The 23,351-nt window shown below is 44.8% G+C and overlaps 1 protein-coding gene across 1 annotated transcript in view; it reads left to right on the forward strand.

Annotated features, from left to right (window-relative positions):
* LOC119389720 (bone morphogenetic protein 1) overlaps window positions 1-23,351 on the forward strand; it is a 604,284-nt gene that overhangs the window by 571,911 nt on the left and 9,022 nt on the right. Inside the window, exon 11 of the mRNA XM_037657125.2 lies at window positions 15,205-15,327. Coding sequence (XP_037513053.1) covers window positions 15,205-15,327 — 123 coding nt within the window. The remainder of the gene's footprint in view (window positions 1-15,204; window positions 15,328-23,351) is intronic.

Genomic DNA, 23,351 nt, shown 5'->3' on the forward strand with positions numbered 1-23,351 from the left:
GTACGCTGAATAGGTTGTTGGTTAGTTGGTTGCGAAACTTCATTTAGGTCCTGCACGGCGCGCGTTTGCGCGCAGCGGTCGACTCTCATATCGGGACCGTCAGGCCAAGCCTGTCGGCCGCTCCGCGGACCTGCTGGACGGCCCAGAGCTGGTCGGCCAGGAGGGAGCTGCGGAGGGCCGCCTCCCACCTGGCCGAAGCAGTATCGGGCTTAGTGTACGTTGCCTTGTACTCCCAGAGCACGTGTGCTAGCGTGGCTACGTCCCCGCTTGCGGGCCAAGCGTCATTGGGGAACACCTCGGGACAAACAGCGTGTAGGGAGCCCCCATTAGTGTACGTCTCCGTCTGCAGTAGTCTGAGCGTAAAGGCCTGAGGCCTATTAAGTTTGGGGCGAGGGAGTGGGTACACTCTTCGCGCGAGGTAAAAATATTTCTTGATTTCGTTGCACGTGGCAGGCGCGCCCCTGCTCTCCGCTACCTCGTTGTCGCCAAGCCGTTGCCCGGAACCGGTTGTGTCGCGGAGAAATGCAAAAGCTCAAATACCGAGAGGGAACACAGGCTTGCGCATATCGCGTCAAGCGAAATAAAGCAAGAACTTTCATAATAGCATTGCAGGCAGTTCAAAAGAAAGAAAGAAAGAAAGAAAGAAAGAAAGAAAGAAAGAAAGAAAGAAAGAAAGAAAGAAAGAAAGAAAGAAAGAAAGAAAGAAAGAAAGAAAGAAAGAAAGAAAGCCCGTCACTGAGTAATTGCTGTTTTCTTTGCCTGCTGTCTAGTTCCTTTTGGGTTACCCATAGTCTGTATACTTGATATTTGCAGCAGTACGCCTGCGCGCCATTTAAGACTCCTGAAGCAATGCACACGCTCATCGTTATCATTTTTCTCCATGATTCAGTGGCCGCTGAAATTCGCGATTGTTTGCCGTGGTCCTCGCGTCTTCGATTATTTCCCGTTTCGTCCTGTATAAAGAGAGTTCATGCTGCTGTATAGTCACGCACCATACACACGTTCGTTGATAGTGACCGTTCCAAGCTTGTTGCGGCCATAGCCTATTGGGATGAAGACTGCACGTTGCGCTTGCATTCAAGATTAAAAGCAGCACATATTAACATACGCTTCTCTGTTCCAAAACACAAGCTGCGCAGCATATATATATATATATATATATATAGGAAACGCATGTACGTAGAGATACACAGCTGAATGTCCGCAAGGGCTACCTAACTTTTTGGAGAACAGTTCGGTGCAGACAGGGCTGGGCAAAGATACTTTGAAATTGTATCGCGATACCATACAAGATACGCAGGCAAGAAGTATTAGAGATACAGATAGAAAATACTTCCGGAATTATTGTATCCGATACGATACTTGCCAATTGTATCTTAAGATACTTCGATACATTCGTAAATTTGCTGTTATACATCTAAATAATGAAGCAGCCAACGCCTATCTACAAAATTGTTTGCTTGAAACTTTATTAACCGCGATTAACTATGATTAATTTTAAGGAAATATCTGTTTGTATCGCAAAAGTTCTTTCTTGCTCAAAGTATATTAGTTTAATTCCCAAACAACTTATTAGGATTTGTGTGGCCGCTTAATATGACAGCTCTTTATACTCTGCGCTTTCAGTGGCTCTTGCTTGAACCTTTAATAATTGATGGGAGTCGCTGCTCTGTTTGTGGACGACCTAGCGAATTGCCATCCAGTTACAAAATTTTGAGTAACAAGCCTACGCACAATGGCCCAAATACCACTCGTCTACCTTACCTTGTCTGTAAGCGTATTACCTTTTTCGCAATACCGGATCACCCGACAGGTGAAACGTTGCAATGACGCTGGTAGCGACATTTTTAGGGACACATCGTGTTTGAAATGAGGAAGTAAAACTGGAATAATTTTTCATATTGGACTTATTTGCTGGCCTACAGCGTTCGTTAGAACCATATTCACTTACGTGAAATGTTTCTTCTCTGAGAGAACTTGTGCTCCCTAGAAGCGTCTCAGACGTATCGCAGTGGCACAAAGCGTCGCAAGATAGCACTTAGTCACACTATTGGCAGTCACAGTTCAGACTAACTGCTCATTTTTGACAGTAAAAAAAAACTTTAAGGTGCTATAAAAAGGGAGAACGAATATATCTAAGTCAAATAGCAAAAAAGTGTCCGTATAAGGAATCAGTGAATAAGTATACAGGGCGTTTCACGTAAATGGAAACACATATTCAAAAAATGGTTGGACGTTATATGACTTGCCATCATGTGGCGCTCGTTATAATATTTTTTATATTGCGCTTAATTTGTTAATTTACTATGGTCAATTATGCAACGTATTAAATATTCACTTTAGGCCCAAGTGCGTTTCGTCACGTCGCAGAGGGCATTTCAAAACGAGCGATACAATTTTTTGTGGTGATGTACGTTCTGCGTGATTTTTCCCGTCTTTTGAAGAAAGCACGCGAAATATGGCATAAATCCACGAGACACCATGCGCTTATGGGCTACCGTATTGCCGCGCTCTCAACCGTGCTTCGAGCGAAAGGACAGTTGCGCGGACCGTCAGCCTACGCATCTCATAGACGATGGCGTTTTCTTGCCAGGTGCGTCCGGCAGAAATGTTGACACACTGTGAAGCCGATGCTAGAGCCGCGCCCGCTCATTTCGCCATGGTCGTGGCGCTGGTTATTTCGCTCGAAGCACGTTTGAGAGCGCCGCAGAGCGGTAGCGCGCGAGGGCAATCACGTGGTCATATTTCACGGGCTTTCTTTAAACACTGGAGAAATCACTACGCAGCATGTTGGTTGCCACAAAAAAATCGGTTCACTCGTTTCCAAATACCCTCTACAACTTTGCAAAGCGCACTTCACCATCAAGGGAATATTAAAAATGTTGCATAATTGATCTTAGTAGTAGTAGTAGTAGTAGTAGTAGTAGTAGTAGTAGTAGTAGTAGTAGTAGTAGTAGTAGTAATAGTAGTAGTAGTACAACTTTATTCATAAAGGTTGGGATAAGGGGTCATGAGCTCGGTGGGTGGGGCTCCAAGTCCAGGGCTCCACTGGCTACTGCTGCCTGCCTGACATGACCCAGAAGCGCAAGCTGTACCTCCGGGTCAGAGCTGGCGAGCTGGGCCTCCCATTGCTCGAAAGTATTAGATAGGTTGTACTGGCCTAAAAAGGCATCTAAAGTTGGTGGTAGGTTTAGGCATCCCCACGAGATGTGATATAGAGATGGCGAGCCACCACACCACGGACAGGCGTGCCCATACAGCGTTGGAAAAATTTTGTTCAACCTTTGTAGATTGGGAAAGACCCCCGTTTGAATTCTACGGAGGTCAATCGTGTCCTCCCCTTCTAATGATTTGTGGGGGGCGCTGTATTTTTGTCGAGTGCCTCGCTGGTGAGCCAGAATTTCGCGAGGGGCCATTCTGGATGGGTCGTTGTCCTCCTCGTTAGTATCCTCCTGAAGTGTTTGAGGGGATTGAAAGTGCAGTCGAGGCTCTGCTCGGTTCGTGAGTCCTCGAGCAAGAGCGTCTGCACTCTCGTTTCCCTCCAGGCCTGTGTGTCCCGGACACCAGATCAGCCTGTAGTTGTTTTTCAATCTCCCGCCTAGGAATTTACTTAGCTTTATCGGGAGGTGGCCTTTTAAAAATAAACGGCACGCTTCCTGTGAGTCGGAGATGATAATGGTCTGTGGTTCCTCCCTTCGTTCTCGCTCTTTGATCGCAAGGGTAATTGCAATGCATTCCGCCTTGGCGATCGAGGACGTGCACAGGGATGCACGTACATGTCATCATTCTGTTGTCGCTGCTAAGTACTGTTGCAACGGACCGTTTAAAGTTATATGCGGAAGCGTCCACATACAAAACATTTGTTTTGTTTTTTAATGTTTTACGGAGCCATCGCACTCTCCCCTCTCTGCGCTTTTTGTTTGTATTTACGTCCATGTTCTTGGGCAGGGGAGCGATCGAGATCTTGCCGGTTATTAACAAATTAAGCCCAATATAACACCTAACGTGCGCCACAAGACGGCAAACCATATCGTTATTTTTATTCAGTTGAGGCTAACCACTTGTTCGTACATATTTGGTTCCAGTTACGTGAAACACCCTGAATAAACATGATACAGGCAGCACCTCTAAAAGCAAAGACAATTGAGCATGACCATCGTGAACTTAGATGTTAAGGTCAGAATAGAAAATTCAGTGCGTATGGAAAATTGCATATAACGGCTCGTAGAGACGCTCGTGAGAAAAACAGCACTTGGTATTATGTTTCTCAAATCACCTTCCTAACATCTTTAAGATGTTCCCTTGTCAATTCAATATCGCAAGTTTGCTTAGAATTTGTGTTGCTGCGTACGGACGCAGAAATTTTGTTACTGCATACTCCAGGCACGCCCACATTATTTTACCTTAGTCCTCAACATAGCCGTGACATAACAGTAAACGGAAATAAAATGCACATATCTAAATAGTAGGAATGACGATCATATTCAAAAAATAAATTAAAGCAGAACGTTTTTTGGGAGCAGGTAACAGAATGTATAATGCAATGCGCAGACGGCCAAAAACAGAGGCCTAGATAATTTATGGAATGCCAACTGATAATAACAATAATAATTGTTGGGATTTAACGTCACAAAACGAATTATGAGGGACACCGTAGTGGAGGGCTCCGGAAATTGAGACCACCTAGGGTTTTTTATTGCGCACCTAAATATAAGTACGCGGGCCTCAACATTTAACCTCCATGTAAATGCGGCCGCCTCGGCAGAGATTTGATCTCCCGACCTTCGGGTCAGCAGTCGAGCACCATAACCAATAGACCACCGTGGCGGGTAGGATGCAAACGGAGGAAAGCAATGAGAGCACTTATGCTAACAATGAAATTATGATTCAAAGAACTCCTTGAAGTTTAGCAGGTATAATATAATACAGCTAGTATGATAAAATATCGTCTGTTACGCTTATTCTATTACGTCTACAATCTTCACGGTTGTTAGAAACTCATTTGCATATAAGTCAATCTCATCGCAAGGAAGTCCAACCTACATGCACGAGATGTTTCAAATTGCTCATGTGTGAAAGCCGCGAGACGCAAAGCAACCCCATTCTTGCATTCTTCACACTTCGCAACGAAGCACCACGCAAGAGAAACTTCGATAATGACATATAGCGGCATAGGAATCTTCGCGAAAGACGTCACGCGCATTGTAGTACGCGGCACAGTACAGTGCTTACGAGCAAGTGCCATGGCACCGACACATCAATAAGGAAAGAGAATATCGAGAAAACAAAAGGTCGGCTGAACGTAGACGATAGCGCCACCACATGACTCTGCTCCACCAATTGAGAGGCGCAGACCTCATCGCCTGCCCTCGCTGGAAGACTGGCAAAAAGATACACGAGCACCATTAGCTTTGGAAGCGAAGTTCAGCCAACGTTCATCGTTCCGCACGGTGGTGTTTCTAAAGCAGTATGTTGTATGTTAAAATACACGATACATTATTGAATGTATCGGAAATACAGATACAGATACTCGTCTGGCAAGACGTATCGCGATACAGATACAAGATACCCAAAGAGTATCTAAGATAGTATCTAGGATACATGTATCTTCGATACTGCCCAGCACTGGGTGCAGAGGCAGCAACTAGTTTAATGTTCACGTGGGCTTGTATTCGCAAAAACCTCCTACGGTGGAACTGGTAGCTGGAGCGAATCCCAGCCAGTCCCGACGCTGGCCGTATTTATTGTAAAAGCAGCAGCTTGCCAATGGCGAAGAACATTAACGAATGAAAAAGTTTTGTGATTTCAGTCCCTAACCTCTATCGTCTTGAGGGAAGGTTGCTATGTAAACTTCTCAGTTGATGAACAAGGTTTTAATATTAATTTCTGATGTAATAAGGAATCGAAGGGGGGAAATGAAAGTTTTCCATCGGGGCATTTCGTTATTTATAAGCGAGAGCCAGAATGAACAGATTTCCACGAAAGAAGAAAAACAATAGTTGTCGTTTCTTTGTTTTTTGTTCACAATACAAGTTTAGCCATCAGGAGTGCTTGATTACCCACTGACTATCCAATGAGAATGGAAAAACCTTTTTTTTTCTTTAAGCTAGTTTTGAAATTCTGTTAGCTTAATGCATTTGGACATTCGGATATCCGAATGATGTTCTGTGGCGGATGGCAGTGAACAGGAACCACTCTTTGTGACTGATAAGTAAAAAAAAAGACAAACAAAAACAAATGTTGACTCATCTCTATAGAGAGTTTATTGGACCAATACACAGGACACCATTTTCGGCTTTTTAACACGTGTAGATCAGCGTTGTCTTCTTATTTCTAAGTTTATTTCAGGTATTTCATCAAGGATGTCTCTTTTCTGTAGTGTGCACATTTGTTGCACTAAAATTCGCAATGTGTTTATTTTTTATTTAATTTCCACGTTTTGCGATGCAGTGGTGGGCTCTTATTTGACAGGAAATGTTCGGTGTCCCGTTCAATGTGTTGTACCCATTCAGTTCCGCTAACATGCAACTCGATAAAAAAAAATTCCACAATTCGGACAGTCCAACATATTACCCTTTTCGCCATCATACTGACAATTCACATTTGCACACGCTGGTGTTTCATTCATTCATTCATTCATTCATTCATTCATTCATTCATTCATTCATTCATTCATTCATTTCCTTCTTTTCTGTCGCGCCCATACAGCGCGCGACGTGGAGGAGGAATCAGGGACAGTGTTCACAAACATGTTCTTAGTAAGTTCCAAGCATATATATTTCTAAGAGCAAGCAGGTATCATTCTACACTCGGGATTCTAGTAGCACAATCTATTAGCCAACACTGCTGGCCAATGAAAAAGGGAAATCACGAATGAAAACTTTTCTAAATGAGGCCGGCTTTCCGACAACAGATACATTTCGCTAATCAAGTGGTGACAGACACTAGCCTACTAATATAAATACTACCGAAGGGTGTTCTGCGCAGGAGCTGGGTCGTTTTTCGCGTTGTCAATAAAGCTATACGTATACCGGCCAATATAGCTAGTTCGTTAGCAATTACTTGACTTGGTCAAGGATTTCTTTACGTGTCGACAAAGAAGTCAAGATGTTCAAACATCTTGACTCGTTATTCAAAGAAAACGCTTAAGTTAGCGAGCAACCGCATCCTTACGCGCTGATGTGCCACGTTTATACCGCAACAAGCTGCGATCCGTCATATTTAAATTCTCCCTCAGATTACCTTAAAAGGTATTGTTTCTTTCTTTTTATCTATCGCGTGCCCTCATTAGCAAAACAAGAGCCTGTACACCACGCGTATGGAAATGGCACTCCGCTGAAGGGAGGTGCCATGTCCCGCATTAATTAGCGTACCAGCTGCTTGAGCGCTTGAACTGAAATGCGCCGCCGTTGCAGAATATGTCCGTGCTTTTCCATAAAGAACGGTAACTAACTGCGTTTGAGCAGCGTCCATAGCCGTTCGCTCTGGCCACAGAGAGGCACAATCATATTAAGTTTATAAAACTTGGCGACAGGGCGGTTACTTATCACAACTATATATATATATATATATATATATATATATATATATATATATATATATATATATATATATATATATATATATATATTGCGATGACGAAGGGCGGCACCGAGGCTACCATGGCGCGCGGGCAGCTAGAGTGAGGTAGAGAAGGAAGAGGTTCAGACAATGGCACAGCTGGCTCAGGATCGGGCGTTGTCTTTGTCTCATTCATATATATATATATATATATATATATATATATATATATATATATATATATATATATATATATATATATATATATATATATATATATATATATCATTCTGTCTTGCTTTCGTTTATATATTTGTTCTAGTTCTTATAGTTTAATGATACTGGTTTATAAAGCTTTGCATTAGTGGCTGCGTAACAATCAGGAAGCGCGCTTATTCTCTGGACTGGTATCTTCATCAATGTCGGTGGCTTTCGTCTCGCTTTTTTTTTCCCTTGTATCCGTAGTGAATGCAGGTTGAGATGTAACTTCTCATACCTCTCACACTCTTTTTGTTTTTATAGGGAACCACGTGACACTTACGCGTGGAAAATTAGGCTGACGGTCTCATCCTTGAACTGCTGAGAAAGCTAAATGACACCGCCGTAATTGACAGCTTTTCATGCCAGGCAAACCGAGCCAGCTGGCTGGAGTGATCACTGCGTTCCTCATGGCGAGAACTGGAGGAGAGCCCACAAAGGAGCGCGTGACGTGCCTTTCCCGAATAGATAGGCTCGCGATCAGGCCGCTTTCTCGGGTTCACGATGCCAGGCCGACCTCTAAGATGCTGTATACGGGCGGCGCATACATCACGTGCTTGTGGCACGGCCGTCGTGTGCTCGCAGTGCCCATCTCCGAATTCTGAGGCTAACTCTGCAATCAGCTGCCGTTCTTCTTACGCTTCACGGTGATGTCAAAATGAGCCTTCTTTATTGGGCCGTATACAGTTGGAGGTTTTCTTGGATTTTTGTCATACGCACCGTAATATGCGTGAATGAGACTTGACGTCTCACATCGATGCCCGGCGGAAACTGCTTCATAAGAGTAGCGCATCATTTTAACTATGCTCACGTTCTTGGAAACGCTGTCAGTATGTTATAATATCCCAATGTCGCGAATGGTTCGCTTAATTGTGATCAGCAGCACACCTCCGAGCATTGAAAATTGTGTGGCGCATAATAATCTTGGGATCGCGTTTTCGCTCCCAAAAGTTAAAATTACAAAAGAAAAAAAAAGGGGGGGGGGGGCAGAGCAATTGCTTGTATCCGACGTTATTTTTACGTTATTGTGGCTTTTTTCATAGAATAAGAGGTCCGTTTGGGTATTTGAGGCGGCTTGCCGTTTTTCATCTCCATATTCTGCTGCGACGCGCCTTTTTTTTTTTTAAATTGCCACGTGAGCTTCGGTTCTTTCGCAACAAGGATCACGGATTTCCTGCGCTCCCGGTGCACTTAGTTTCGGTTCCGCCTTGATCGGTGCCTGGAATTTCGGCGATTATCTCAAATTACGCGCGTTTTTCGCGATTTTTAAAAATGGGCATCACATAAATTATCACAACCGACAACTGTTCCATTCTAGACATTGACTACTGTGTACAAAGCCATTGTAAGTGCTGCTAACCGAAACAATATATATATATATATATATATATATATATATATATATATATATATATATATATATATATATATATATATATATATATATATATATATATATATATATATATATATATATATATATATATATATATATATTGCGTGTGTACGCATCATCGTTTCCACAAATTTTAGCATTGTGGCTTTTATGTTGCTCTGAAATGACATTGGAAAGCAATAAGCAGCAGTCGTGGTTTTTTTTTTATTCGCACTGGTCTATTTTCGGAAACCGCAGGACCAGTAAAACAGCCCACCTCAGACATGGGGAGAACTTACGTGCAAAAACGGAACAGTGAAGCTCGCAAACGCGAACACACTTTCTTGTTTCGCCCTTGTGCATCGGTAACAGCTTGATGAGGGCTAGTCGGCTCATAATTAGAGCAGATAATAAAAACAGCGCGACGAGAGCAAGGCACCTCACATGAGTACCGCGAGCAAGAGCACGCGCACTGCTCCTCACCACAGCGCAAGAGGAAAGCGCGCGTTCTCCTTAGCCCAGTTTCTACCGGCATGGCTCTGTGGTAGAACACTGGGCTGCCACGCAGGTTGAACCCCGTTTCATCGCGGATATTATTTCGTTTTCCTTTTTTTCTTATTTCGTACGATAGCGGATATATATATATATATATATATATATATATATATCATTAGCATCTCAATTTCGCGTTTAGCATGCTCAAAGCGATGGGTGGTTATGAATGAACACGTGCGGCACAAAGGAATAGCCAACTTTCGCCGCATGCAGTGACTGCCAAGGTCGCCAAACGGCGCTTTGATGACGGCGTCGTATATTAGACCCATCGGTAATTGCCCCCTGCGCGCGCGCACACCTGCACCCAGTCACGAGGATACCTGCCAGCGCGCTGTTCCGCCTCGCGACGTCAGACCCATCAGCGCTCGTCAAACTTTCGGCGCGCGACATTATGACTTGGCCGCTTCGAGAAGTTATCCTCCCTGTACGTGTGTTACGTTCTGCGTGTATGCCACCCGTTCCGATGGCTTTTGGCGTGCAGCGTGCGAGCTTGCCGTCTTAAAAGCGCCGTGCCAACTGTTCTGCAGGCGTTTCCGGTTGTTTCGACGAGCTTTGTCTGTTCTTTCTTTTTTTTGGCGCCTGGTATTATTATAGCCTCATCATTTTCATCTCTTCAAGGCGCGCTTGCATATAATGGGCTTCGCGTGAGTATCCGGGAAGGCATTCCGCCCTCATGTAAAATGTATTCACCGTTTAGCATGAAAGGAAGGACATGTAAAATTTCTCTAGGCACGCCCTCGAATGAACTGCAATGTATGCCATGGTGATTATTTTATTTTATTTATTTAGATACGTCCTGCAACGCCGTAGTGGCATAACTGCAGGGGCGTGCACATACACAGTCGATATAGTTATTGACATTTCTGTTATAGGACACAAAAACAGAATGCGAGATGTAATAACAACAACATATAAAAATAGCAGAATACAAGCAAAATTTTTGTACAATACGGCAATAGCACACGGGTATAAAAGGTGTAATACACTTGTCACAATTCACAACGATGAGAAAAAAGCACTGTTGTCACTTACGTTTCCTATATCTTCAGGAAGTTAATTCCATTCTCTAATTGATTTGAAAATGAAGGAGTTGGCAAAACCAGCGGTTCTGAAGGAGCATTCTTGTATTTTACGTGTGTTGACATCTTTTAGAACGACATGTTGGTGCTAGTAGGTATTCCCCATTATCAATTCCTGTTTGATTATAACATATGCTATGTAAAAGCTTTAATCGAAATTTCCGTCTTCTAGACTCTAGAGTTTCCCAGCCTAACGTGGCCTTTATTTCTGAGATTCTAGCAAATGGATTGTAGTTATTGCTGACCAATGGGGCTGCCTGGTTTTGAACCTTCGCTATTGCTTCTGCAAGATAATTTCGAGCTGGGTTTCAAATAACGCAAGCATAGTGCATAGTATCGATCTTACATATGGGAAGGAAAGAGTCTCCTTTACCTCTTTCGTTACACAACAAATATTTCTGCGAATAAAAAACAACATTCTACTAGCCTTTAATATCATCTGGTCTATAGGTCTGTTCCAATGCAATGATTCCGTTAAGTAAATTCCCAAGTATGTACACTCCGGTACTTTTTTGGACTGCACCGCCTTCTATAGGCTTCCAAAGCAACGTCGAGTGGCGCCACCGCTCTTATCGCAACTGGGGGCATCCACGCACACAAGACTGCCGCCCGCGCTTCCGCACACGCGCAGAGCTCTCGGATTGCATCTGTGATGTGTCACAATGTAGCTATTGCTGACTAGCAGTGCTCTATGCCGAATGAGGAGCGCATGCGCGCACGTGTCCTTGGCGCCGCCGCTGGCAAATCCGGCGACAAACCGCCTTCGCAGGCAGCGTCTGCCCTCAGTAACGCATAGCTCAGCCGCGCGAGCTTTGCGCTCAAACTTGAGCTTGGGTTCCGTATGTGGACTGGATTTTTGGAATGTTTTTTGCAAAGCTAACGTGGTTGCACTTCGAGATATTTAAGCACATACTCTCGGTGGAGCACCAGCGTGTTACTTTAAGTCATAATAATTCGGCGTCTGCTACTGAAGCAATGCGACTGTAGATGAAGCAATCATCTGTGAATAGTTTTATGCAAGATTGTATGTTATCTACTATATCGTTTATATAAACTAAAAACAAAAGCGTACCCAGAACGCTACATTGCGGCACGCCTGAAGTCACGTTTACGTATCCTTTCAGCATTTAGAACGACACGCTGTTCGCGACCACTTAAGTAACTCCGGAGCCATGGGTTTGTAATTTAGCATTAATATTTAAAGAAGCAAGTTTATTATCTAACAGATTATGTGGTACTGTGTCAAATACCTTGCGAAAATCGAGAAACAAAGCAACAGCAATGTTGTTACCGTCAAGCGCAATTAGTATGTCGTGCTGAAATTCAGCTAGTTGTGTTATGCATGAATGACCCTACCGAAATCCATGCTGAGAGTTAGCGAAAAAAATTAGTGGATTCAAGATATTTGCACAACGCGCATTAAATAATGTGCTCTAATAATTTGCTACAGTTTGAAATTAAGGATATGGGACGATAATTTTGTACATGTTTTTTACTTCCTGTCTTATGCACAGGGACGACATTTCCTATTTTCGAATCCTTTGGAACCACACCTGTATCTAGAGACAATTTATAAATTACGCATAAGTATTGTACAATAATAATGCGACACTTTCTAAGCACATGGGATGATATACCGTCTGGCCCTGTAGCCTTGGAGGTGTCCAGAGTACGCAGAAGACTATCCAAACCAGCAAAACCAATTTCGATTTCAGCCATTTCATTACCAATATTTTTTGGAGATAACATCGGTCAGTGTTCAGTCCTTTTGGAAAACACCGACCGAAAGTATGCGTTAAATGCTTCAGCTTTCTCCAAGTCATCCGTTATAGTTTTGTCCTCACTTAATACGTCACACGCATTAGCACAAGCTTAGGCTACAAGTATAAACGAAAACAAAGCGGTCGCAAAAGGTGATGCGTGACAAACTGAACTCCGAGACCCTTCGGAGATCTCTTCGTTTAACTATTCGCAACAGAAACTGCCTGTGTAGAAATCAAATATCATAATAACGCGTTCACCTCCCATTGTGCCTCGCTGTGCCAAATTGCAATTAATCTCGGACTCCAAGAAAATTATTTCCCTCAGTGGCGCAGTCAATCTTTGTCGAGCAGTGACCCATCTTTATCTTCACTTGGAGCTTTGCAAGTGCCATTTGATTATATATCTTTATAGAAGCAGCTTATGTTATTTTTGAGAAGATGCGAAAGATATGTAGGGTTGGTTTCAGGACGGTGTTTAGTCCTTCACTCTTAAAAAAAGAAGTGTGTTGGGGGCGGAGGCATTTTTTTTTTTTTTGGCGTCTTCTTGTCCGACATAGATCATCGTCATCTATCTCGCGTGCTTTCCTTGCGTTATCGCCTCGAGCCTGATACCTTTCGCGCTACGGATTTGACACAGCATTCTTGATCTGATATTGATAGGAAGGTAGCGAGCGAACAGTCTTTGCAAAGGGAGCGCAAGCAAGGCGCGGTAACGATTACTGTTGCGGGGCAGAAAGGCGCCCCAAATACTCCCTTTCCTTCTAACACTGTAAAAAGAAAGGGCGTATTTTGCTCGTGTTTTTGTCCCACAACAATATTTGTCCTCTGATTTGCTTATTACTTACGTTACCATCCTTGAAAACTCGGCGTTCGTCACTTTCCTGTCAAGAATGCTATGTCACGCTGATAGCGCGCACGCCGTTCGTGACCTCAAAGCGCCGGGCGCGCGGCGATGACTCAAGGAAGGAAAGGCGTTTTGCATGGATGACGATTATCGCTGTAAGACAAAACGTCGCCCAAAGTACGCCCTTAGCTTTTAGAGCGATAACTTTCATAAGAACCGATGTCAGCCGAAGATGACTGTGACAGTGACCGGCCAATTAGTGGCGCAGTTATTTTCGTTTATTTATTTTCGATACTGTATGACACCTCGGGCTGTTACAAGGTACAACTTACCCTGCAAGCTATGTCTTACTCACAAAAAGCTTTGTGACTGGGACCCCTGTTGGGGTCTTGAATTGGTCGGCATCAGTCCTGCCGTCTCGTTCGTTATTACAACTGGCCGACCTTTTCGTTTACAAGAAGTTTTATGTTGTGCGATTGAGGGCCCTCTAAAGCATCAACTTTAGTGCTTGGCAGAATGCGCTTCGTTCCTATACCCAGGTGCTATATCATCTTGATGGCTATCAAAGTAGTAGGCCGCCGTGGTGGCTCAATGGTCACGGTTCTCGGCTGCTGGCCCAGATGACGCGGGTTCGATTCATTCCCAGGATTTGGGGACATATGTACGTGGCGCCATCTCTCGGCGGCAGCGACGGCGTCCTGCCATAATTGAATGGGAAACAGGCGGAAAAAATCATATCTTACAAAAAGCTAGTTATCAAAAACTACTCCGGGTTCTATACAGCAGAGACCTACTGGAACATTTTGGTAAAATTGCAATATTGCGCTACAAAGCATGTGGCTTCCTAGGACAATGGAACACCGCCCATTAGAAACACATGGGGCCCCATTGTAAAGAATTAAACACTCTGGGAAACCACGCGGTTTGTAGTGCGACACTACAATTTTAACAGAATGTTCAAGTAAATCTCTGCTCTATAGGGCCGGGAGTCGTTTTTGTTGACTAGTTTTTTTTTTCGTCAGATATGATTTTTTTCGCCTATTTCCCATTCATTTACGGCAGACCACAGCTGTCGCCGACGAGAGATGGCGCTACCTGCACATGTCCCCAAATCCTGGTCATGCCGGCCGCGGCGGTCGCATTTCGATGGAGATGCCAGTGTACAGTACTTACTACGTCAGTGCACGTTAAAGAACTGCAGGTGATTGAAATTATACGGAACCCTCTCGTACGGCGTATCTCATAGCCTGAGTTGCTTTGGGACGTTAAAACCCATACGATAACTATCAACGTAGTAGCAATATCGGTAGCCGCAAAGCAAAAAAAAAAAACCAAAAGCTTCCTCCGCAAGCTTGTTAATGGCAACAGCTGCTAAAACCGTGAACTTATGAGATAATTTGTGGTTCAGGCTGCGCATTGTTTGGCTCATGTAAGTTCCGGGTAAGCAAGCAGCAACGTATTCGAAGGCGCTTGCAACCATAATCGCGTTGCGATTAACGCAGATGAGGAAAAAACAAAAAAAGGGGGGGGGGGAGAGGTAGTGAAAGGTCGGTCACTTTCTAAGGTCCTAATTCTACTTACCACCACAGTGTGGCGCGCATATCTTCTCCCAAGTACAAAGTGTATTGAGTAAAGTGAAAACACTTTGATCCGGATGATAGAAGCTCTCGAGAGCACTACACGCTCGACGAACCCACGAGCGACTATCTTTAATTCTGCCTCTAAGTGAAGGCGCTGTGTCTAATCCCCGCTTAATCCCTCGACTTCCAGAGTTCGACGAGTGCCAGAACACACAGCATGGCTGCGAACACGAGTGCGTCAACACCCTGGGCGGATACCGCTGCGAGTGCAACATCGGCTACGAGCTACACTCGGACGGCAAGAAGTGCGAAGGTATGACAGCCATGTATATCGTTCGTGCGGACAGTTTTAGTGCTTACTTCCTTCATTTTCGCCCACTTTATACTTCGTAATCGCCACTTCACTCTTTGTTTCTTCATTTCTATTCCCCATCATAGAGCGCTTAGGTAGACGCATCAGATTATACTTGGAAAGAAACAGCGCCAAAACACACTGCTAAAGGAAGGGCCACGTCTCGCTGTTTCTTCCTTACTTCAGGTTTTTTTTTTTCAGTGTTTATTCTTAAGAACAACGTTAATATCTAGTGCGCAAGAAAGACAAAAATTTCAGAGCCCTCCCACTACTCTGAACACGAGAAGCTGTGACTGTGGTGAGTCTGGTATAGTGAATATTGCTATTGAATTTGCACATTATCACTGGTGAACGACTAAAGAAACATACAGTCAAAGATCCTGGTGTGTCTCTTGTGCATGACGCATGCTATCTCATCAATGGCGGTCAACGGCGGTCTCAAAATGAAATCCTGTAGTACATAAGAAACCCCGTTGTTCCGAAAATGCAAAAATGGCATGACCTTCGTTTCTTATGCAAGGGGCCTGGTCTTTGAGGTAAAATTGTTCGCGTCATTCTGCCATTTTGACGAAATCATACCTTTGTGTTCACTTTTATGCCATGTCGATTTTATCGACGCAAGAACGCCGGATCGCTCGAGCTAATTGATTCACCGAAAATTGTTGTTCTACGCGTCTTTTGTCCGCTGATGCCATCTGCCACACATACCCATATACAGCTTCGGTTTATAATATTATGTACTTTTTGTCGACAAACATCTTAGATATACGCACACACCCATCATCGAACTGGATAAGCCATTAATCCAGGGCCTAGAGCATCTTGTCTCACTCAGCACCGTCGTTATAACCCTTCAGGCTGGCTCCTCCTTCTTGGTTGTAGCCAATCACGCACGCGACACCACCCACCATGATACCAGCCAATAACACACTGTCGCCGAGGGGTCGTTGCACTCGTTGATGCAGTAAAGTTCCTTCGGTCAGTGACACTTGTGGGGTCAGGCCGGGAGGAGGGGAGATCGGGCAAGTTCTTTTGCCTCTCCCCAGAAGGGCAGGAAAGGGTTTACGGCGACTTATAATTGCTCTTGTCAAAACATACACGAGACAGGTCGGCACCGCAGCATCCCAAACCATGCCAAAGCGGCCCACTGCATGTGAAGACGGCGCCTGCTTTGACGTCTCTCTGCTGCCCATCGGAGCTCGCACGATTCTCTTCCCGCCGTGGGGCGCCAGTTTCTGGGAAGCTAAAGGGGTCCTGAGCTGTGGGAACGCATCTTCCGTCCACTCTCATAGACAAGGCGTCGCCAGGGACAGTCAATAATAACACCCCCCATGGCCTGACGTTTCACGCCACCTGTTGCTGACCGCGACTTTGAACTTTAATTGGAAGTGAACGTGACAATTGAGGGCGCTCTACGCTAAAAACATTAAAAATAATATGTCTAACGAACTGTTTGTGTCGACTCTTAAGAATAAGTTCCGACTGCGACTAAGGAGTATTAACTAATAACTTCTTGTACTTCATTGTACAATAAATGACGGCGAAAATAAACACTACCTTTTATGGTTGAATCTGCAACAATTGTGATTTTGGGTGTATTCACTCCGTATTAATTTTTATCGTCGCCAGAACTCTGTTACTTCTACTTTTTCTGAGAAAAGTCGCGAAAGATGCATGAATACTGTCACCTTCGAAACAGCGCAAGGCACTTCGTCATCCGAGCATTTCAGATTTTAAAGTGTTCAAATTGCACTAGTTTACATTTTCGCCGAAGACTGCTACATTTGGCCGTTTAAATAAGCACATCGCGGTCATGTTAAAACAAGCGTGGTTGTTTCAGATTCTCAGTTTCATTTAATATACCTCAAAGGCCCCAGTTGGGGTATTGCATGAGGGATGGGTTTTAATTACAGGGAAAGAGTGATTCGACAGCAGAGTTGATAGGGATCGGAGTAGCGCACGGCAGTAGCTGGTAGATGGTTCCAGTCCCGTGCGGTTGTCACAAAAAAGGAGCGAAGATGATTGCTAGCTTGCGATGGTGGGGGGTTAGCCACTCTGGGATAGTTTGTGCAGCTGGACAAGAGATGAACTAACCGGCAATATAGCTGGAGCTTCGAAAGGAGCATGATGAAATTTGTGAAAAAGGCATATAGTCTTGATATATGACGTCGCAATTCTAGGTTGGTAAGGTGACCACGAGTTTTAAAGCTCCCGAACGTGGGAATAGTAAGAATACACACAGTATATATAATAACTGTGGGGGTTTTTCCTCAACATGATTATGAGGGACGCCGTAGTGGAGGACTCGGAAGTTTTCGATCCCCTGGGGTTCTTTAACGTCCACCTAAATCTAAGTACACGAGCCTCTACCATTTCGCCTCCATCTAAATGCCACCGCCGCGGCTGGGATTCGATCCCGCGACCTTCGGGTCAGTAGTCGAGCACCATAACCACTAGACCACGAGCTTCAATATCTTCATTTGATTCCAGATTGTTAGATAGGTTAGATCGATCGGGATCCCAAGTAGAGTATGCAAGTTCTAACTTAGGGTCAACAAACGTATGATAAGCTTCGCAAATTCTCTCTGGGTGGGACAGTGAAGGCAGTGGGCGTAGCTTGTACTTATTCTTAGGCTGTAAACGAGTATAGGCGCCACAAAATCATCGCCAATCATTTTTTTTTACATTTCTGCTGTTATTGTTTTCCTTCTATATTTTCTAAGACGTCATTATGGAGCAGTGTAGTTCCGGCACTGGAAGTTGCCCTTTGTTTACATTATCAGTTACCCCGCGTAGCTGTACGGGATACAATCTCGCACTTTTCGTCGCGTGTATACACCCGTCGTTGCTCCCGAAAGCTGCGTAATGAACCGCCATAGAGGCTCGTCCTCAACTTCTGAAATCTCTCGTGATCCGATTTCCGACTCGCGTATTGAAATCTTTGTAAATACGGGCGCGTCTTTCACGCACCCGCTGGTTTTCACGGGAGTTAATTAAATCGCCGGCGCTCTCCATTATCGGGCCACCGCTATCACCTGATCGGTCCAGTTCCGTTCATGCGAAGCGCGTGGTATTCTGCGGCGATAAATCGACACTGTCTGCTCGCTAACTCGAGATCTTATTCATATTCCTTCATTTTGAGCGAAGCTCGCATCAGCTACAGAATTTGGTGCCGTTGTCATTGTACGCGAAAACCCCGGCGCCGGCGAGTGAGTAGAAATGCGGGTGTAAAGGAATGTGGCCCTGCGGCCTTCGAATGTGCGCCGGTCACATGCGTATTTCTTTGCGCCGTTTTTCCAATTATTGATGCTCTCTCGATCGTGGGCTTGCCGGCGATCAGCCGTTTCTAATATGGCAATCTGATCTTCTAACGAGGTCGCTTGTCATTTCAGGCTGCCACATTTCATCTTTGCCTTTGATTGTTGCATTTGATTGTTTCACATATGACCGTCGTTGTTGCCTGTAGCAACAGAAGCGTGGCGCTGATAAACACGTGGATGAAGGCCCTGTTCCCTGCACGGAGGAAGGAAAGGTTAGGAGGGAGCATTCCGCAATGCGAAATAAATAAATAAATAAATAAATAAAATAGTAGGCAAGGCACGCACACGCCATGCCCCCATTTTCCCGATAGAAGAAGGGCTCCTCATTTTATCCTCTCTCTCTCTCTCTGTGTTTCCAAAGGGTGAAGCAAAATACAGAGAGAGGGAGAGAGAGAGAGAGGAGGCTGGTCGTCATCCTGGCGGCGGAGACAGCGGTGGCTCTTCGAAGATAGAACTACTCGGCACACCGTGTCAACGCGTCGATGGATTGAACGCGGCTCGGGCGACTCTCGATCTGGCGGTTTCCTCGGGATCTCTCAACAGGCACGTTATACCTCTGTGCCTTCTTCTCCGCATCCACGGCGTAAATCCTCCCGTTCTTTGCGGACCGTGCGCACCTTCGATCCCTAACATCGGGTGCGAATTTCGACGTTTGCAGAAAGAAAGAAAGCACCCGGCGCAAAACAACAACGGCGACAAGGACCACATAGAAAAGTTCAGGTAGAGCGGGGGTAAGGAGGTTATTTACGTGGCGCGCCATCCATCAATGGGGGCTTTTGCAGTTGACGCGATGCAAGCTCGTGCAAACTGCATGCCATCGAATTTGCCGTCCCGAGATTCGTGTTCTTGGCCATTGAATAGCGCCAAAATTTAGTGTAGTGCTTTATTTCGTGTCTGGATCATACTTTTTCTTAGGCTGTTTCGAGTCGGCTGTAGGCAACAGCGGAGCATGTAGTATTTCCATGCCAGGATTTCCGAACCCGACTCGTTCCACCAACATATACAGGGTGTCCTAGCTGTCGAGCACCAACATTTTAAAACAAGAAGAACTGCGTTGCGGGAAACAAACCTGTTACATATTGTTTGGAGTATGCTGTAGTAGCCGCCGGTAATTGTTTTCATTAATGAAATTTAGTTCGTTATAGTAAATTTCGTTACTCGAGATGAGATGTTCTGTTAGGAAGGGCTCAATCAGGCAAATGGAAGCATCTCTAAGGAACGTGTAAGCTCGCTATTTTCAACAACGTACTATTTGCGTGCTATTTTTTCCCAGCTGACAGAGAAAGCCCGCAAAATGTGATAAAGTACACACGGTTCATAAACCGCTGTAATAATAATTGTTGGGGTCTAATGTCCCAAAACTATGTTTTGATTATGAGAGACGCCGTAATGGAGCACTCCGGAAATTTAGACCACCTGGTGTTCTTTAACGTGCACCTAAATCTAAGTACAAGGGCCTCAAGCATTCTCGCCTCCATCGAAAATGCATTCGCCGCGGCCGGGATTCGATCCCGCGACCTGCGGGTCAGCAGTCGAACACCAAAACCACTAGACCACCTTGGCGGGTCTTTCATAAACCGTCTGCACTTGTTTGCTTCCAGCCGTGCCGATATCAAGAGTGGCCTTATGCATAAAAAAATGTATTGTGATTGCTTTGAGCCCACATATAGTCTTCTTTCGAGAGGCGTCTTGTCTTCTATTTGTTGAGGTGAGATGGATTTGTCCGCGCACAAAGGAACATAAATTATTCAATGAACGTCTTTCTCGAATTTTAATTTTCGAATAGGCAGCGCACAAAACGGCAAAAAATCCGTATACACAGAAAAAGACGCAAACACAGGCGCTGTACTGCAACTGGACCAGTTGCAGTACAGTGGCTGTGTTTGCGTCTTTTTATGTGTACGTATTTGTTGCCCTTTTGTGCGCTGCCTATTCGAAAATCATGACTCACCAACTAGCCCATCAGTACATATTAAGCAAGTTCGAATTTTAGGTCGTACTATCCCATTCATCACACTAATGTAGACCTAAACGTGGTGTACGAAGAACTCACCTGTGCGCTTCCACGTTTCAGACATTTTCGTTCATCTGGAATTTCCTTCTGGACCTTGCAGGTGCCTATAATATGTCGTAAGGACTAATAATCAGTGGTCAATGAAGGTTCTAAGAAATACCGTGATGCAGTCGTTTAATGAATCAACTAGATCTTCTTGACAAGCCTAATGAACATTAATACGTATGTATTCATTTATTAGCGCAGCAACGGGAATTATTTTATTGCGATAGCAATTATATGGACAGTCTCGGCTGGAAAATGTCCGCCCCCGTCGCCGTCATGCACCGTATAAGTGTGTGTATATATATATATATATATATATATATATATATATATAAAAGCCCCAAAGAAAAATAATTCAGAAAAAAGCTTCCGAAGCGCGGAATCGAACCAGGGACCTCTTGCTCCGCAGCGAGTGGCGCTAGCCACTACGCCACGGAACGCACGTCCTCCGCATAGCTAACGGCGAGCGTTATATACACACCCTTTGCCGCTGGACGGACTCAGAGATGGCCGACGCTCATAAGCGTTTCTTCATTACCAGCGAGATGGCGCTAGGAGCGCGACGAGCGCATTTAAAAGTCGTCGGCGAGCTCGCTCGCTTCTTCTTATATTTGCGCAAGGAGAACCTTGGCCTTCCGCTGTCTGCTCGCGCGGTTTTCTCGTGGTGAGGGCAAGAGGGATGTTTCAAGCTTTAACCGTGATGTCCGCGCTCATGTTACGGAGCGCCGCTAAACGACGCCGCTAAACGAACAAACAGAAGATGAGCGCGAACTATCAAGTGTCACAGCTCGACACTTGAAGCACGCTAGTTTCCTTCGCTGCTTCGGCCGCCTTTGTAACAGGAGCGCTGTTCAAACTGAGAGTATCCATTGGCGAGCCTCACTTCGTATTTTTCTTATCAGCGGATGAAACCAACTTGAACTGATATTCTCACGCCAAGTTAAATGGCAGTTAATAGTCAAATGAGCATGAATTCCGCAAAGGTTCGCTTATAGTACTCGAGCATCGTGAGCTTTCGCACGCATTTTCGGTGTCCTTTCAAATTACTGGAGCCATTTATTTCTGACTGCTTGCCATATAAACGCGTTTCGTTTCGGTTTCCGAACAGTGAAGGTCGAGAAGCTCGATTTGTTTGTGATTTCATGCATAATCACGCACATCTCTAATGTGCTGTGATTTGCAACTTACGGGCCCGCTATGGATCGGCCCAAAGTGCATAGCGACAGCTGCATTTCCGAGATCGTGCCTATTGGGCAGTCAAAGCCAATCCAACTAGACAAGTTGGGGAATCACACAATAGGCTTTAATAACGGCTAACTGAAATGCTCCGCTCAATTTTATTTCCAATAGCGTGCAGCTGATGTAGTCCTCTGACCCTCTTCGGTGGTAATTTCGACCAATGCTGCATACATAATGATAAGTTTGACGTCGCATTGAAGGAAGTGGGACGCAACATAACAAAAAAAAAAGTGTTGACCAAATACCGCGCCGCTTTCGACTTCACCTACCATTCACGTAGCACTTTGGTTTAAATCCAACCACAAGCCTTTGTATGCATAATTTTCCCCTCACCAAATAGGCTTCTTTAATTACCGCGACTCCAAGCCAATTAGACGACTGCGAGTGTCAGTATTGTTCACTGCGTACAAGGGAAACAACACACGAAACTCAAAGCGCCGAAATAAAATAAAATATACCAGCAGTCATCAGGCAGCCTTACATGGCCGTTAAGTAGCTCAAAATCAGCCACGGCACGTAAATACCCCAGCGCGGTTGCGTGTTCTAAACAGCCATATGGTGCGTAAGAGTGGTCAGGACCACTCTCAGGATTTCATCGTAGGCACGCTATTTTTGCTAAAATTTTTGCTTCGTGAATCCGCTTACAAGCCTTTTTCGGTGACGTCAGCAAATATAGCAACTGCGTCACCATCGCTGACATGTCCCTGGACAGTCCCAGCGCGCTTTGTCGCAGCCAACCGATGTGATAACGATGGCCTCTTACGACGTTTTTTTTTTTTTTTCGCTTCGGAAATCGACTTGCGCGACAAAGTTTCTGTTAGGCGAAAATTCGATCGTAAGTCAGTTTTGTGAATACGGTCCCTGATTTCTTTGTTGTAGCAATGCGTGCACGTCGTTTCCATAGAGAACCAGCCTGCAAGAGCACATGTATGCCGGTGACTGCACATTCAGTGCAGTTTTAACAAGATAGTGTTGAAGAGTCCGTGTCGCAGAAATTCCTGCGTCAGCGTCGTTGGTTGTGAGCGAAAAATTGAGATGCAGATAAATAATAAAGATCTTGGGTTCGAGTGGAATCGAATCCACGCGGCAATCAGGTGTTTTACCACATAGCCACGCCAGTACTCGAAACTGCTTCGGAAAAAAAATCCAGGCGTCATGTAATTCGAGGAGTCGCGTTAACACGTGTAATATTGCTTGGCAGAAGGGTAGAATTTCACCGGGTGTGAGACCATATTAATTGTGCTATCAGTATAATGGTTAAAAGCCCACCCATTACAATGCGCTCAGGCATAATTAATCATCAGCAACATCATCGACAATGTGTTCAGCAGCGCTCATTGCCTTACGAACGCGTTGTGGGTACTTCG

Source organism: Rhipicephalus sanguineus, chromosome 1 (assembly GCF_013339695.2).
Source record: "Rhipicephalus sanguineus isolate Rsan-2018 chromosome 1, BIME_Rsan_1.4, whole genome shotgun sequence".
Lineage (NCBI taxonomy): Eukaryota > Metazoa > Arthropoda > Arachnida > Ixodida > Ixodidae > Rhipicephalus > Rhipicephalus sanguineus.